Raw genomic sequence first — 18,799 nt, 5'->3', positions numbered from 1 at the left:
AGCAGGAAGAAGAGCTTAGTTGCTGTACGATTTCTTCTAAGTTTTTGTAGTTTATTTGGTCAAATTGGAAGCTAGTTAAAGCTAGTCCGTTTTGACCAAAATGTTGCCACAATCATGGTCAAGAATGGTTTAAGAATGTGTACAATTTTGTTGGTTTTCCAGTTGAATTGCACAGGATAAATGTGATATTATGGGAGGAAAAACATTTTTAAATGGTTTGTCATGGTCAGTATATCAGTGGTAGGATTCTGCTCAGCAGATGGGGCAACTGGTGTAGTAGAAGTCTCTCCTCTTCTTATTGGTTAGGGATGGATCAGAGAGGTTGTTGGCTGAGAACTAGCTGTCAGAGTGGGTTCATTTGAAGACTGTTTTGCAGCAGAATTTGTTTCAGGGATAAATTGTGATGTGCAGGATCTTTATGAAGGTGCTCATAATCCTTCTCTAATCTTGTAAACTTAATTTAACCAGCTTTGGGTGATTTAGAAGGGAGTAGATTTTGCACCAGACTGAGGAGGAAAAGTAGTTCTCACTATCTAAAGAGATGACTTCAATTTGGTAGCAGCAATTTATCTGCTGATGGATGATAATTTACTCTTGGATACTCGATATTTGACACCTTGATACTTGAAATTTTTGTTTAGGCAATATCAGTTTTGGAGCTAGAAAACTGTAATATCTTAAATTATAATGAATCTTTCCATGTTTTATGCAAATATGTTTCATTTTAAAACACACTTATCTGTAATAAAAAGAGCCTTAGGAGCTACACCTTTCTAGCACAGAAACACCATTCCCATAAATGGGTAATAGGTGCCATCTGGAACTGCTGAGCACAACGTCCTATTGTTGTAAAGTGAAAAAATACCCTTTCAATGGGAATATATTTAATGGATTTGTTGCCGCTTTTTGACAATACAGCAAGGGAAAGAGTGAGCATGCCTACTTTTCCCAAAACTCAGCTTGCAGAAAACATGAGAGACATGAAAATAAGAAGCCACATTTTTCTTCACCCACCAATAACCATCTCTGTCTTGTGCCTTTGAAATCTACAACAAACAACCAAATGCTGAGAGATGAGGCCACAGCACAGTTAATGAAACATGACGACAGATAGCTTGAGCAGAGTCAGCAGCCAGACCACTGAGGCAACTGCAATGTTTCTTGAGGGCATTAGATCTCTCAGTTGTTCTCTCAATCGTTTTTTTTTTTTTTAAACATTATCCGGCTATATATGTCTGCTGATGTCCTCAAATTACATCATTAAAATCATTTTCTCCAAACATTACTCCTGCATGTCTACCCATGATAGTTAGCTGCAGCTGTGATTTGTTTCTTCTTAGTGTAAGAGCGTAACAGACTGTAATACCCCATACCCTTTCATCTACAACTTGTGCAGTATTAGCTGGAAGAGTTTTTTTAGGACCAAACATTTGTTTGTGAAAAAACAATCTGTATATAGTTCAAAGGCTGTAACTAATTGTAAACATTTAAAGATCTACATTTTTTAGTGCAGTTAAACCTTCCCGGGTAAAACATGGATAGATCATGTTTAGAAAAGTGAGACTTTTAGCTGCTTCGCTGTGGCTTTTTTACAACAACCACTGCATGACTTGTTCGTTTAAAATGGTCAGGTGACAGTTGTTGGGAGAAATGTGCTGCCACACACCTGTGCACATCAAAGCAAAAACACTGTTTAGAACTGGAGCAGAACTCACCTTTTGAATCGTAATAGGCAGTCGTCCACCACTGTGTTGATTTACAGCAAAGGTTTAACTTCCTGGGTAAGGTGGCAGATTACTGCCTCTAAGGCAACGTTTCTCCTGAGTCTCCAGGTTCTCTCCTGATTATTAGAAAAATCAACGTGTAATCTCTGCCTTATGAATTCACGTTTGAGACTTTCGTATTACTTCTTCTAGGGTGAACATTGTGTTTTCTTTTAATCCACAAGTACAGAGTTCAATAACATCATCAGCTCGCTTTCTTTCTTTCCTTCCCACTTTTTACATATTCTTAGACTTTGCACAAGTAAATTAATATATTGGGAGGCACAAGCATGATCACAAATTAAATGTTTGTAAAGAATTATGACATATTCCCATTTACTCCAGTGATCCAGGGGTTATTAATGTTTTATTTATAACTAGAAAAGCACTCATAGAGTGCCAAAGCAATAGGGTTATTGACGCATGTCAGCTTTTTTCTATACTGATGAGCTATACTCTGGATGACTTCTGGCCACTGTATGTCAGCTGCTGACAGGTTGAGGAACCATGTGGGAATTCCACGTTGTCGCACCAGGATCTGGCAATGACAAAAAACCTTTCAAAAAAGTCCTGGATCCAGATGGTGCTCTGCATCACCACCAAAATCTAATCATCTGTTCCTCGTCTTAATAAGCACCTTGTCTGAAAATTTCATCCAAATGTGTTCGTAACAATTGGATATAATTTGCAAACAAACAGACAGACGGACAAACACACACTGACAAAAACATAACCTCTTGGCAGACCTGTTGAGCTGCAGAACAAGACTCCAAAACTGTCAAAGCAACATTTATCTTCAGTTTGATAGTTCAGGTTCTCAAATTATTTTAACCACTACCAAACAAGCAGATGTGTTCTCACTGGATGGGTTTTATTACATGTCATTGCAAACTAACTAACAGAGAACCCCTCACACGTACACCTACTGCTGACAAAAGCAAATAACCATAACCAATTATTCCTGTGTTTTGACTGTGAAAGAAACACACACACATAAACACCAGCTGGTTTAACCTCCTCTGCTGTGAGGCTCACTTTGTCACATTTTGAACATCCCAACTCTCATTTAATCATAACAACTGATGCATTCATGTTTAAAATTTGTCTCTTTCAGAGAGAACATTAGGGCCACAGCCTTTTGCCTAGACAGCCATGCATGTAGGAGGTAGTTTGGCATCAGATTATTAAAATAAGCAAAGACTTAGCTAAAGTAAATGATATGTATTCGTACTCGTCGTCTTCCGCTTTAGCCGGGACCGGGTCGCGGGGGCAGCAGACTCAGCAGAGACGCCCAGACGTCCCTCTCCCCAGACACCTCCTCTAGTTCCTCCAGGGGGAGCCCAAGGCGTTCCCAGGCCAGCCGAGAGACATAGTCCCTCCAGCGTGTCCTGGGTCGTCCCCTGGGCCTCCTCCTGGTGGGACGTGCCTGGAACACCTCCCGAGGAAGGCGTCCAGGAGGCATCCGGTATAGATGCCCAAGCCACCTCAACTGGCTCCTCTCGATGTGGAGGAGCAGCGGCTCTACTCTGAGCCCCTCCCGGATGGCCGAGATCCTCACCCTATCTCTAAAGGAGTGCCCGGCGACCCTACGGAGGAAGCTCATTTCAGCCGCTTGTATCTGGGATCTCGTTCTTTCGGTCATGACCCAAAGTTCATGGCCATAGGTGAGGGTAGGAACGTAGACCGACCGGTAAATCAAGAGCTTCGCTTTTCGGCTCAGCTCTCTCTTCACCACAACGGACCGGCACAGCGCCCCCATTACTGTGGCAGCCGCACCGATCCTTCTGTTGATATCCCGCTCCATTCTTCCCTCACTCGTGAACAAGACCCCGAGATGCTTAAACTCCTCCACTTGAGGCAGGAACTCCCCTCCAACCTGAAGAGGACAAGCCACCCTTTTCCGGTCGAGAACCATGGCCTCGGACTTGGAAGAGCTGATCTTCATCCCAGCCGCTTCACACTCGGCTGCGAACCGCCTCTGTGCATGCTGTAGGTCTTGGCTAGAGGGGGCCAGCAGGACCATGTCATCTGCAAAAAGAAGAGACGAAATCCTCTGGTCCCCAAACCAGACCCCCTCTGGCCCTTGGCTGCGCCTAGAAATCCTGTCCATAAAAGTTATGAACAGGACCGGTGTCAAAGGGCAGCCCTGCCGGAGTCCAACATGCACCGGGAACAGGTCCGACTTAGTGCCGGCAATGCGGACCAAACTCCTGCTCCACTTGTACAGAGACCGGATGGCCCCTAGTAAAGGGGCACCGATTCCATACTCCTGGAGCACGCCCCACAGGGCATCATGAGGGACAGTCGAATGCTTTCTCCAGGTCCACAAAACACATGTGGACCGGTTTGGCAAACTCCCATGAACCCTCGAGTACCCTGTAGAGGGTATAGAGCTGGTCCAGTGTCCCACAGCCGGGACGAAAACCACACTGCTCCTCCTGAAGCCGGGGTTTGACTATTGGCCGGACTCTCCTCTCCAATACCCTGACGTAGACCTTACCAGGGAGGCTGAGGAGTGTGATCCCCCTGTACTTGGAACACACCCTCCGGTCACCCTTCTTATGTAGGGGGACCACCACCCCAGTCTGCCAATCCAAAGGCACTGTCCCCGTCCGCCATGCAATGTTGAAGAGGTGTGTCAACCATGACAGCCCCACAACATCCAAAGACTTGAAGTACTCAAGGCGGATCTCATCCAACCCCGAAGCCTTGCCACCGCAGAGCTTTTTAACCACCTCGATGACTTCAGCCTGGGTGATGTAAAGAGTCCAACCCCGAGTCCCCAGCCTTTGTTTCCACCAGGGAATGCGTGATGGCAGGATTGAGGAGATCCTCGAAGTACTCCTTCCACCGGCCGATAATGTCCCCAGTCGAGGTCAGCAGCTCCCCAACCCCACTGTAAACAGTGTTGGCGAAGCACTGCTTCCCCCTCCTGAGGCGCCGGACAGTTTGTCAGAATCGCTTCGGGGCCAACCGGTAGTCCTTCTCCATGGCCTCACCGAACTCCTCCCAGGTCCGAGTTTTTGCCTCTGCCACCACCCAGGCCGCGGCACGCTTGGCCCACACGGTACCCGTCAGCCGCCTCAGGAGTCCCACAAGCCAACCACAGCTGATAGGACACCTTCTTCAGCTTGACAGCGTCTCTTACTGCCGGTGTCCACCACCGGGTTCAGGGATTGCCACCACGACAGGCATGACAGATGATGGCTCCTGACTTCCAAATAGGACATAAATTAGGACAGAATTTTTTTTAAGCTGCTCGTTCTGTAAAATCAGTCAAATTTACTTCAGGACGTTTGTCACCCATAGAACACTACGTCATGGTTACTTTTTCTCTTTGTTTTGCTATTTTGTGATAAATTGTTGTGTTATATAGAATAAAATTACTTTTCTTAAAAAATAGGCATCATCACGCACATACTTCTGTGACATCACAAAAGGGGTAAGGATGTAAAGCAATTATTACAAGTAGCTCCGTTTTTTAAACTTTTTCTCTTTAATTTTGTGTCATCTATTAAATTCCTCTTTTAAAGGTGCGGCAGCAAAATGTTTCCATTGTGAGTGTGAACACTACACGGATTTCTGGAAAAAAACAAACATGAAAGCCATTTGTGAAGAGGACCTGGGCAGACTGGAATAGCCACCTTTCGTTTTTAAAGATCTCCAACCATCATTTTGTCAGTTGTTAAAATACCATATAGCCTGCTCAATGCGGATTTGCAAAGAGATTATAGTGAGCCCAATCTTACCCAGTTAGCCCCTCCAGTATAGCCAACACCATGCCCCGTCATTTCTGTCAACACCAGGGGGAAGAAGTAAAAAGACAGAACTTGTTCAGGTTAGGTAGGTTATGTAGTTAGAATTCAGACGTCTTCGGTACCACTGTACTGGCAAACTACAAATCTGTTTAGGGTGATACAAGCAGGAAACCACATTTACTCTCAGAATGAGAATGGAATATATACAGAAATCCAATCAGATGGAAAAATTCAAGCTGGAATATAAACGGATTTGTGTCAGTTAAAGTTCTAAAGATCGTTTTCATTGTCACTGTTTGCTTCAGCTTCCCCATCCACGTCAGAATCCACTATTACTTGAGAATTAGTCAAACTAGGTTAAAGATGTAAGGCTAAACCCCTTGCAACTCAAATTCTCATCAGCCATTTTGTTTTCTAACCCCAAGCTTGTGCCCCTTGTGATGTCATCCATCCAAGTACAAACAGACCTGAATCAGCAGTCTTTTACTTCAGTGCGATTTTCTTTTTAAATGTGTATTTTGTGACATGCTACAGTGGAAATCTATTCTTCATTATCCAGCTGTGTTATTAGTCAGTGTAAATTTGTGAAAAAATGAAAATATAGCAGTTTTCTATTTTTTACCCTCGAAGCTATGTTGTATAACAGAGGCGGAAGGTAAATGGAGGAAGACCACAGGAAACAGTGCTGAGAAACTAGAAACAGATGAACGTCTGGGAGCACAGAAAGACCGTCCAGGGCCTTCTCTGTGTGTCCTTCACATGATCTAATTAAAATGGCCTTTGTGCAACCTGTGTAACCAGGCAACATAGCAATTATGTGTTAACAGGACTGCCCTCCTTGTTTTACACAAATCATATTCCTCTCCACAACGTTCTTCTCTTCTCCTCCACCATAATCTGGATATGCTCATCACACACCTGTATTTGACCCTGAGTTATTTCATACAAGAATAATAAAAAAAAAACTTTTTAAAAAGTACCATCCAGGTTACTTCCTGATATAAATTTATACAATAAGGAAGAAATGTTATATCCTTACTGTGAGGAAATACTTGCAGCACAAGTATTGGAGCCTGTGTGCATTTTATTTCATGCTAGTACAAGAGCAAGAGGATGAAATCCCTTGGAAATGTTCATGATTAAAGCACCATCCAATCCAAGAATTACAGCAGGGCCTCCAGTGGTGGTTACACACTGTTCTTTCATATTTTCTATTATCCTGCTCTTTCAACTCCTCATATACAACATTAAATCCACTTTGTTCCTCTGCTGTCTTTTTATAAATAGTACAGAACACACACACACACACAGAAGGTCAGAGGTGCTCACCAGGCTCAGACAGAGCCAGCACTCCTCGCTCTGGGGCATCCTTACTGATCTCCTCCTCCTCCAGCTGGTACGAATCGAAACTGTAGCTGTGCACCACGCCACCCTCCCTTCCCTCTCTCCAGCCCTCCCTCCCCGCATCCCTCCATCCAGCCATTCCTCGATCCCTCCACCCGTCCCACTCCTCAGGTGTCTGGGCCAGCGTGGGCCTGCGGCGCTCCGCTCCGACCGAGCCCATCTCTGCCCTTGAAGAATGCATGGAGACGAAAGCACACTGAAGACGCTGAAAGGGTTACACGCCTTTTAGAGCGCGCATGGTAAACAGAATCCCAGTGACACGCCCTGGAAGAGATGCAGGAGACCTTCAGATGATGCAGGATCTGCAGGGAGAAACAACAAGAGACAGGGTTAAAATGAGAAAGGAAAGCAAGAGGGAGACTGGAACTGATGATCTGTCAGAGCTTTGCTGAAAATAACTTGAGTGAATCATTAAAAAAACAAAACTGTTTACTTCTGTGTATGTTGAAGTGTGAGAGGCATGCTCAATGAGAAAGTGACAATGGATGGGCGACAAGAAGGCTGGCAAGGCGAGGGAAAATGCAACAAAGTGAATGAAGAAAACACATCGCAGGTGAGAGCAGAAACTGAAAAACAAAGTCAATTACTGATTTAGTTCAGCTAGGTTTAAAACAAACAATCTTTGCTGCTTCCACCTTCTCTGCTCCATAGGTTTCCTGCAATTTTATTAAAGGCTTTAAAGTATAATCAGACCATCAAGTTCCTAACAACATTTCTGCTTTTACAAAATGCTTTTTGATTTCAGTGCCTTGCAAAATTATTCACACCCCTTGAACATTTCCAACTTTTTTCACGTTACAGCCACAAAATACAAAGTATGTTATTTGTGTTATATGCTAATACAAAATTTGTATGAAAATATACATTTTCATATATTTTATGCAAAAACAAATTTTGAAAAGTGCAACATGCATTTGCATTTAGTCCCCTTTACTCTGATACTGGTAAATAAAATCCAGTGCAACCAATGGCCTTCAGAAGACTCTTAATTAGTAAATGGAGTCCATCTGTATGTAATTTGATCTGAATCATGTGTTCTGTGAAGGAATCAGAGAACATTAAAGAACAAACAGCAGTCTAAAAACCACAGCAGACAAAATAATATCCCAAATATCCCAAACTCTGAAAATCTCACTGAGATGGGCAATTTATACTCTGAAAATGGAAAAAGGATGGCACAACTGCAAGACATGACCTAAACCAGGGGTCAGCAACTTTTCATTATTTTTTTCCTTTACAATAGTAATACTAATAATACCAGTAATGCTATCATCGAAATAATAATTACAATGATTATTGTTATTATCTTACTGTTCACCTGTACCCCCTAAATCATCCAAAAAAATCCCCTTTTCATACAGAAACAAAAAGCACAAACCAAATGCTGACAGGCTAACATGTTTTTTCTTTTTTTTCTTTATATCTTTGGTGTTTGTTCCACTTGCACTTATTCTCTTTTTCTTATCACCATAAAAGAATTAAGAAATAACATTTAAAAAGAGCTGCAAAACCTATATGACTCTTCGAAAAAATAGAACTTATCAAGTATGAGTCCTAAACACATCAGAAGCCACAGGTTGCAAGTCCCGGACCTAAACTGGCAGGCCAGACAAGGAGGGCATTATTCAGAGAAGTAGCCTAGAAGCCTATGGTAACTCTGGAGGAGCTACAGAGATTCACAGCTCAGGTGACTGAATGTGTTGACAAGAAAACCATAAGTTGTGGACTCCCCAAATCTGGCCTTTCGAAAGAGTTTTTAAGTAGAAAGCCATTGAGGGAAACCCATAAGAAGTTCTGTTTGTGGGTTGCCTTCTCAGGTCTTCTGGGGACACAGCAAACATGTGGAAGATTGTGCTCTGCATGCAAAACACTATCTGTGGGAGAAGTCTGCACACCACCCTGAACACATTCATCTGCATGGTGGTGGTGGCATCATGCTATGGGGAAGATCACACCACACTTTTCAGTTTTGAGACTTTGTGCTGGCTTTTCACCTCACATCAGAAGTTTGCTGCTGTAACGTGACAAAATGTGAAAAGGTTGAATGGTTATGAATACTTCTGCGAGGTATTGCATGTCTGGGTTATACTGATTTGTTGATCTGTAGAAAAACACAAAATGTGTTGTTTCTTTATGCAACAACTACTAGTTTAGGAGAAACTGCAATTAATGGTATGTAGTACATAAAAATACACATTTCTTATACATTATTTGTTGTTCATGAATTTTCATTTAATAGTGCTGCAAGTAGGAATTGCTGAACATCTTATAGGACATTAAATGGATCTGCCCATACCTGATAATGATAACCGATGAAGATTTCTGTCCAAATCAACACTGAAAGAATGAAATTCTACAAGAAAAATTACTAAAATAATAGTAGCACTGTTGCCTTGCATTAGGAAGGTCCTGGGTTCGACTCCCGGGTCTTTCTGCATGGAGTTTGCATGTTCTCCCCATGAATGCCTGGGTTCTCACTGGGTACTCTAGCTTTTTCCCACAGTCCAAAAACATGACTGTTAGGTTAATTGATCTCTCTAAATTGCCCTTAGGTGTGAATGAGTGTGTGCATGGTTGTTTGTCCTGTATGTCTCTTTGTTGCCCTGCGATGAATTGGCGCTCTGTCCAGGGTGTACCCTGCTTCTCGCCCGTAGACTGCTGGAGATAGGCACCAGCTCCCCAGTGACCCACAATGGAATGAGCGGTATAGAAGATGAACGAATGAATGAATGATCATTGTTTAGTTACAATTTTTGCAGCATGTTAATTTTATTTTTGAAAATCTTTAATGTGTATCATAAAGCTGACCAATCTTAGTAAATACCTCCTCTAAAGTATCTCTTTATCCATTACAGGCAGAGGTGGTTCCCTCATACAAGCGAACACACATTCACTCTCTATATAAAAGCCCAATGTGAAAACTACGTTTTATTAAGGACTTCCCAGGTATGACCACCCCATATATTCTGCTTTTAAAGTTTGTCTCAGTCAAAGTTGGTCTTAATGACAGAAAAGCATTTAAATTTTTCTCTTCACAAATAGATTAATGGTTTCCCAAATTGGTGAATTGTATTTTAAACATTCTCTGTTCAGCATAGAATAATCCACACGAGGTATGACCAGTAAGAATGTGTATGAATTCCAGCTAGGATACCCCAGTTTAGTCCAGACCCCTTAAAAATACCAAAATAACCTTTTAATTTAGCACTACCTCAGATACCAACTTCAGTGTCATTAGCTATTGGTAATGTACAACAATGCTTCCTAAAGGACCTTTGTTGTGCACAACACAGGATGAGTGTATTTCCATTGACTGGTTATGTAAGTAACATACAGAAATCAGTCTGTGTGCAACTGACAATTTCTTTGCCTCATGGTGCTCCCCTGGACAGAAAGCCATTTCACCCACATCAAAAACCACATCTGACAACAGGTGAAACTTGGCTCAAAACCATGTTTTTATTCACTCAAATTTACAGGGAGTTGCGAGGGAAAACCTTATTATTCAAAGCTCGAACTATTGAAAACACCGTTTTCCTTGCAAAAATTGCAGAAAAAGGAAGACAGGTGTGCATGCGCAGAGCCTGACACCGCTCTGTCAGCGCACATCACCACCTGCCTGCACGCCTCTCATGCCCTGCAGGTGTGATTTCACTTCTGCTTTATAAAATGAAGCAAGCAGGTTTCATTTGTGCGGAATCCTATTTTAAACCTCAGAAAAGTCAGATGACGTAAGAAGGTGATGATCTCTGTAAACACCCCATGGCTGCAGAATGAATGCATTCAGTGCATGCCACGGTGGGAGAACTGTTATTGGAGTACAGGCTGTTATTGGTGGGTTACATCCAGCCAGTTCCCTGGTGTGTCAAAACCATGTTCTGCAGAGTTTCCATGTCCGGACTTGGGGCGGCGCTCGCAACCCCTTCTCGGTTAAATCAAAAGGCTCCAGCCGACGACTGTAATTGAATTGCAGTTAGTCACTGCTATTATGCTGCAGCCTCTGTTGTGGATTTAAATAGAGGAGGAAAGATCTAATTCTAAAAATTGGGATACATTGCCAGATAAATATGAGGACTCTAACTCTAAACTAGGTAATCTCACGCGTTTCCCTTGTGTGTAAAAATCGAATTTACAATTAACCAAAGGCAGGAGAAATACAATAGTACGGCTGGTCAGTGGATGATATATCACCCCGAAGATAATCTGAAGTTTTTCCTTTAATAATCATAATAAAAACCATCATAATCAAGCCAACAACACTGCCCGGGTCGCTCTTTATTCCCCGTTTATATTTATTTCTGTATTTGCGCTGCGGTTTTTCTCGCGCACATAAAAAAACAAAAACACTGTAACAACAGGTTATTATTAAGGCCCCCCTTTACCTACCGCGTCTCCCCTTCTCGCTGTTCTCTCCGGCTTTATAGGGCTTCCAGTGGGATCCTGGAGGTGGACTGCGCCGGCCGGATCTAGACCCTGCTCAGCCCGTCTCCATCCGAGAACAAGAAGAGGAGCCCCGGCGCCTTCCTGGACACGCTCCTAACGCGCCATCCAGCGGGAGAGAAGAAAGGAAGGAAGCGCGGATGGATGGAGGAGGGGGAGGAAGGTGGAGGAAGGTGGAGAGGGTGGGGGTGAGTCGCCTCTGGGTGTTCGTGTTTTTGTAGTCTTTAGTAAAGCACCGTTAGAGTCGGAGATGAATACATCCTAATTCATGTTTAACAAGTTGTTTCATTCAATCCGATTTAGGTCTTTATAAAGTCGGCTGGATGTGAGAGACTGTAAGAAGACACAATCCTTCCAGTTTGGAGCTGTCCGACTACATATTAAAATACATTACAGATGCATCACTGTTAAGTAGAATATTGATTGGAAAGTGAATTCATTTTGCTAATTTAATCCAAAAACTGAATTATATATAGATTCATTACATACCGATTGATATATTTCAAGTATTTATTCTGTTCGTTTGGATTATTATGGCTTAGTTGATGAGAAACTACCATTCATTTCCTAGAAACCTAAAGAAATTCGCTCTACACTGGGTGCTGTGTCCAAGCATATTATTCAAAAGTTGAGTGGAAGGAAACACTTTGGTAGAAAAAATGTGCACAAACAATTAGATTGTGAAGCAAAGCCCTTAAAACAGTTTGTTCGAGATTCTCAAGACATGCAGCTGGAGTCAGAGCTTCAAGAGCCACCATTCACAGAGGTATCTAGGACATGGAAGCTAAATGTCACATTCCTTATATCAAGCCACTTCTCAACCAGAGGCAATGTCATAAGTGTCTTAACTGAGCTAAGAAAAAGCGACAGGGCCATTGCTAAATGGGCCAAAGTCTTCTTTTGAGATGAAAAGCATTTTTTATTATGAAATCAAGTTTCCAGAATCTGAAGGTAGAGTAGAGAGACAGAGATTTCACATTGCTTCAGTTCCACTGTGATGATTTGGGGAGGTATGTAGTCTGCGTCTTGATTTCTCTTTTTCAGTTATGAATTATAAGTGTTGTGCTGCCAGACTCACTAACACAATTATGGCACCATTACCCCCTATGGCTGACAGTTTTATCAGTTCAGTTCAATATGCTAATGCTTAGTTATTGGCAAGAGTTCCGTCATATTTCCCACCCAATGCTGTTGCCACAGAGGAGCCAAGCCTGACGGGAATTAGCTAAATGGCTGCTTGGCTGTCTTGTCAGGTGTACGTGTGCTGTCTGCAAAGCACAGCAGATCCTAGAGCTGCTGCTGCAACCGATGCATAGTGAGAAGCCATGGCTTTGAATCCCTGGAAGGTACGGAGTTTAAGTCAAAATGCTGAATTAGCTCTTCTGTTAAACGGTCAAACAGCGACTGATCTTTTAAAAGGCAGTGCATGTGCAAAATAGATTGCTTTTGTTGATGTGGATTTCTGTTTTTATATTCATTCATTCTTCTCACTTGCTATGCTTTGCAAACTAGAATAAACTGAAATTATAAATATTTTGCAGGCTACAAAAAAGAGAAAAAATTAGACAAAAAATGTATTTATTCAATTCTATTATGTGTATACAGTTGGATTATACAAGTATATAATAAGTGACGTTGATAGAAAGTGTCAATTTGGCATTAAGTAGGTTACAGATTGCAATTAGTTTGGGTTCCAAATGAGCCTTAACATGTCTCATTCCTTTTTCTTCAAACAAATTTATCATTTGAAATGAATGCTGATGTAAAAAATAGATTCCTGCAGGTGGCTCAGTTACAGGTTTATTTTAAGGTAGTTTGATTAAAAAAAGAAAGCTTTCAGGGTGACTGAATCTTTAAAAGATTCATCACTCTCTGTGGCAATTATGGCATAATGGTGCTGTGACCTGGCCGTCCCTTTTGCACATCATACAGTACACAACTGGGTTTGCGGGACAGAGTAATTAAATCTTATTATCGCAGTTTTCATTCTTGTCTTGATCTAAAGTGGTTCTAATGCCAAATGGTATTAAAAATCTTTTTTTTTTGTGAGTGTTTCAAAGAATCTATGTTTGGTGTAAACTTATTTAAATAATTTGGTTCAGGTTTCAGGAGCCTGACTACTTTAGTTTTCAAAATAAGGATGATCAAAGATTTCTATATTAATTAGAAAAGGAGTGAAACAGCCCTTTAATTCTACCATGAATAGAAAGCGTCCAGTTGGATATAAGTTTCATATCAGCAATAGAATTTATGATCTTTTTCTTCTTCTTTTGAAGGTTCCTGACGTCCTATAATGAAAAGGCTCCCTGGGTGGTAAGCCATATCACCCATATCATAAACCATATATTCTGCAAACAATGGAAGAGATCGTAAAAGAAACCAGATTAAATGATAGAGCTCCCTAGGCCCTCAGTTGTACTGCATTACTCGATGCAACACATTGTGTCTCCACCTTTCTAGGCAATGCAAATTGTTTTTGTAATATGCATTGGAGAAATGTCAATAATTCATATGAATACACTAACTGGATGTTAAACCTTAGATGGAGATTTGCTTCATATTGCTAGTTTCTTCCAGAGGATTAAGAATGTCTTTAAGGCTTTAGATGTTCATGCCAATGAAGACATGTTTGAATGTGTTAAAAAGAATGAGAGGTGTCCATCACAGCATCAACTAGGAATGGACTGAAATGGACTTCCTAAATCATTATATAACAGTTAGATATTTTTCAATACTGTGCTCAGCTCTGCAGAAGTACTAAAGCATTTCTCTGGGGAGATTAATAATTGTACAGCTTGGTATGGCCCACATCAAACTTTAATGAAGGTTTTAAATTTGGGACATTGCTGCATTACCACTTGCACTGAAGACACGATTCACTGTTAACCGTCCTCAGAACATTTATCTCTACTAACTTTTTAGGAGATTAAGGACTTTATTTCAGATTAAGAAGGCTTGCATGTATTCTACGGGCACATTTAATCTGTTAACAAAGCTGCAGAGAAGCTGATATTATGATTGCTGTGCTCTGCCCACAACCCCACTCTCTGGTACTGTAATAAAGGGTTACTGGACTTCCTTTGTTTAGGCATCCTGAATTATCATTTATTGCTCATAATGAATTTGCACAGAAACAATTTCGCTCACAGAGGGTTCAATGCACTGTTCCAGTAGTTTTGCATTATTTATGTATATATTATCTCAGAGGTGCTGCAACTGAAAATGTATCTGATATGTTGTGCCTTAAAGCCCAGGGTCTAATCAGGCTTTTCTTGCATGGAGTAACATGAGAGGCTTGGTGACATAATAATTAATTAATAGCCTGTGGCCATTTAATAAATCTCATTTGTTTTACTGGCTGGACTCTCTGGTATGTGGAATACCTAAATAAGTAATGTTAAGATAGATGGAGCTATGCTGTCGCCTGCTGCAGAGAGGAGCTCAGAGAGGAGCAAGTGTACCATTTTGGTTGTTTTAGGCAAGGAGTGGCCATGGTTAGTGAAGAGTGTGGAGCTGAAGCATGATATTCTAAACCTTCAGTCTTTACATTATCCTTTCTGCATTTGGTCATGTTACAAAATATTTTATTGGGATTTTATGTGACAGACAAACACAGTGGTGCATCATTGATAAATGGAAGGAAAGTAATGCACTCTTTTCAAAACCTTTTGCAAAGAAACATCTAAAGAGTGTGTCGTGCATTTGTGTTCAGCCCTCTTATTTTGATACCTCTAAATAAATCCCAGAACAACACATTATCTTCAAACGTCACCTAATTAGTAAAAAAGATCCACCAGGTTGTAATTTAATCTCAGTATAAATGCCAATGATCTGTGAAAGCCTCAGAGGAGAAGTTGACATCAGGGTTAGGTTATAAAACAATATCCCAAGCACCCAAAAGGACCATGTTAACTTTGGAAAAGATGTGGAGATTCACTGCTCGGGTGGAAGAATTTATTGACAGGACAATCATAAGTCTTACACTACACAAATCTGGGCTTTATGGAGGAATGTAAGAAAGAAAGGCAAAAGAAGTCAGCAATCCCACCAAGAAACATCGTGGTTGCAGTATCATGCTGGGGGAATATCTCCTGAGGAAACAGGGAAGCTGATCAGAGCAAATGGAAAGATGGATGGAAAAAAATACAGGAAAACCCTTGAAGAAAAACCTGTTCAAGACAAAAGGGTCAAGATCTGGGCTGAGGTTCACCTACCGGAAGCAAAACAGCTACATGTTTATCAAAGCATGTTCATGTGTTAAAATGGCCCAAACAAAGTCCAGATCTAAATCCAGTTGAGAGTCTATGGAAATACCTAAAAATTGATGCTCACTGCAACTACTTCAGTCTCTAGATAAGCAAAGCTTATACAAACATGCCCCCAAAACCTGCAAATGTACATGCAGTAAAAGATGGTTCTACAATATAAACTCAGGGGGCCTGAATACTGATGTTTCAGATTTCTATTTGTAAAACAACTGGAGATCTTGTTTGCGAGCTAGACCTTTCTGATTATACTTTAAGATGCTTATACTTTGTCGTTAGTTTCAAAGAAGATTTATCATAAAACATTTGATCATCCTGTGGTGTAGGGGTTTTCAATACCACTGTTTCTCTGCCTGATTCTTTCTTTAGTACACTATTTCTGCATCTGTTTAGGTTTCACACAAGCCTCCATATTCCCCCCAGCCAGCCCGCCTCCCTCTGCCTGTCTGCATCTGTTCATGGCAGCCTGTCAGAAAGCCCTCAGCTCCGGATTTTTGCTTCTTATTGAATAGTAATGGTTTGTCATGTAGCTTTTGGCCTTCGGCGGTTTGTCCTGAAAAGAGTGAATTCCTGTCGATTTACCAGTGTGAGTGTGCAGATGATTATTGTGTGCACCAGAGTGTGTCCCATAAATATTTTTCTCAGCCACTCTCTGTTATGAATGTGTAAAAAAGTCAGGCCATGCTATGCCTCCTCTCAAGTTATTTTTTTTCCCTTTTGCAACACTTGCGGCGTTGTACTGAAAGAAGCAGGACTTATCAGTAGTCAGTTTATTCTGCTCTTTTATGACACTGGCTCACAGTTGTATGCAAATGTGCATCTATCCCTCCATCCCTCCTTTGAGTCTGGTTTAAAAAAAAAGATGCTGAGCCTGAACCGTGTCTATATTTAGCTACTGGTTCACTCAATGACGCCAGACCCACAGCGCCATGACTCTGCATACTGATAGTACTACTGCCTATCACCTCCTCTGGTTGCCTCTGGAGGAAGAGATACATTAGGGAAGACTGGCAAATGTGGGAAAGAAGGACAAAATAAGAGCAAAGCTGCAAAATAAATAGAAAAATGAGGAAAAGACAAATGCAGCTTTAAGCTTATCACACGGATGGAGAGGGATGAGGAACAGAGCGAGAAATAGGGAACTGGGTGGGGGAGGAAGGAAGGCAGTAGGTAGGTGCTGAAGGGGAGAGATGAAAGGAAAGAGGCAGGTGTAAATACAGAGGCAGAGGGATCGAGGCATGGAGACAGATGGGGAGAGAGGACTAAAATCAGGGGATTGAAGCTTCAGGAGGAGGTGGATAATCCAACCCATCTGAGATCATCCAGAGATCCAAAGAAGAGGGGAAAAGAAGCGTCCGCAGATATCAGGTGGAGTTTGCACAAACTGGATGGGTTTTCTAAAAGGAAAGATGAGAGCTTGTTCTGTTTGGAATGCAGCAGCCCTGTTTATTTGAAGGAATATGAAAGTGCAGAGAAATACGGAGGAGGCAGGTGAGCTGAGGAAGGGCGACTCAGAGAGCTTCTATAAATGTACTTCAGCAAAGGAAAAAAACCCATCAGGTTGACACCAGAAATGTGCTGCAACATTGTGGACCTGTCAGAGGCTGGCTCTGAATCCCTGCTCACCATTGTTATGTCAAATTATGAGTTCCTTCATAAACTGTGACTCTGACTGAGACTTTTAGCTTTTAAAATGGGTTGTGCATTCTTATGGGGTTCTATATGAGAGCAACAGACTGAAACTTCAAATCAAAATGTACCAAACCTCAAACTGGAACTTGATTTATAGCCTCAAAACTGCCTCATATCAGTATAAAAAACAATGTAGACTCAGATCTTCTTGCTCTCACTGTAGGACTCTTTTTGAAGAAAAAACCCACTTGTTAGCTCTGACTTACAAGTGAAGAATCCCTAAACTACAAACACAGAGAATGAATCTCATTTTCTGCTATTACCCCTAAATGCATTGTTTCCCAAGCCTAGTAATTCCTCACAGCTAAATAAAGCAATCCTCCAATTTCTGACCAATCACACAATATTTTATGTACAGCACACAAGAAAAGGGTCCTGGCCAGATCATGGGTCAAGAACAAGCTACATGAACTCCCAAACCTGGGCAGCTAGAACAGAACTAAAATGTTCTTGCTGCCCTCGGAGAAACAGCATGTTATTCTGTTCTTGGGAGCATGTACAGCCCTTAACTTTGGAGGAGCTGCAGCAATTCACAGCTCAAGTAGAAGAATCTTTTGACAGGATAACTGTTAATCATGCTCTCCATGTTTCTGTTCTTTAGAGAGAGGCAATAAGAAAGGCAATGATGAAAGAAAGCCTCATAACGTTTCATTTGCAGTTTGCTGTGAGTTGTAAAGGGGACACAAAAAACCTAAAGAAGGTGTTCGCTGCTTAGAGTGAACCCACATGGAGCTATAAATACAAAGCAATCCTGGAAGAAAACGTGTAGAGGCTGAAATACAATTAAGACTGGATTGGAGGTTCACTTTCCAACAGGACAACAACCCTAAACATACAGCCAGACCTGCTATGGAATGCTTTAGAGCAACAATAAAAATCCAGTTGAGTATTTGTGGCAAGACTTGGAAAACTGACATCAGAGATGCTCTCCATCCAGTCTGAATGAGCCTATTCTACCAAGAAGAATAGGCAAAACCTTCAGGCTCTAGATGTTCAAACATTCCCAAAGGGATGTGCTAATGTAATTGCAGCAATGTTGAGACCCCCCCTGAGTATTAACTTAGGAGGGTCTGAATATAAATGCACAACACTCAGATTTATTTATTATGCATTCTTTCAAATGCCATTCAGTCAGATTAAATCACAATAAACTGTCTGGAGTTGAAATGTGACAAAATTTAAAGAACTTCAAAGGGTGTTGCATACCTTGCATAGCTGTGTACAGTTTGACCACCTTATGCTCTTTGATGTGAATCCACAAAGTGTAGGTGTAAACCTAAGTGGTAGCACCAAAGGGATAAATAAGATTTCCCAAAAAGCCTTCAAAAAACATGGAGATAAATAGGATAGTGTAGGAGGCATGCAGAGAGAAAGAGAATAAATTCCCTGGTGAGAACACAAATGCTCCACAGAAAAATGTTTCATATAGCAAGAAGCTCCTTGCTCTTTTATGTGCTTAAACTATCTAAAAATCCTT

At 41.5% G+C, this 18,799-nt stretch overlaps 1 protein-coding gene and 1 long non-coding RNA gene across 2 annotated transcripts in view; one reads left to right on the top strand and one right to left on the bottom strand.

The window, feature by feature from the left end:
• LOC124863856 (equilibrative nucleoside transporter 4-like) overlaps positions 1-11,524 on the bottom strand; it is a 35,380-nt gene extending 23,856 nt beyond the window's left edge. The window contains exons 1-2 of the mRNA XM_047358381.1: positions 11,312-11,524; positions 6,851-7,227 (exon numbers count right to left, since the gene is read on the bottom strand). Coding sequence (XP_047214337.1) covers positions 6,851-7,106 — 256 coding nt within the window. The 5' untranslated portion in view covers positions 7,107-7,227; positions 11,312-11,524. The remainder of the gene's footprint in view (positions 1-6,850; positions 7,228-11,311) is intronic.
• Positions 11,525-12,657: 1,133 nt separating this feature from the next.
• Positions 12,658-18,799, top strand: part of LOC124863693 — a 19,612-nt gene continuing 13,470 nt past the window's right edge. Inside the window, exons 1-2 of the long non-coding RNA XR_007037189.1 lie at positions 12,658-12,711; positions 13,642-13,678. This is a non-coding gene — a long non-coding RNA (uncharacterized LOC124863693). The remainder of the gene's footprint in view (positions 12,712-13,641; positions 13,679-18,799) is intronic.

This window comes from Girardinichthys multiradiatus, chromosome Y, assembly GCF_021462225.1.
Source record: "Girardinichthys multiradiatus isolate DD_20200921_A chromosome Y, DD_fGirMul_XY1, whole genome shotgun sequence".
NCBI lineage: Eukaryota > Metazoa > Chordata > Actinopteri > Cyprinodontiformes > Goodeidae > Girardinichthys > Girardinichthys multiradiatus.
The sequence above is the reverse complement of the archived record's forward strand: the minus strand, read 5'-3'. Positions and strand labels throughout refer to the sequence as shown.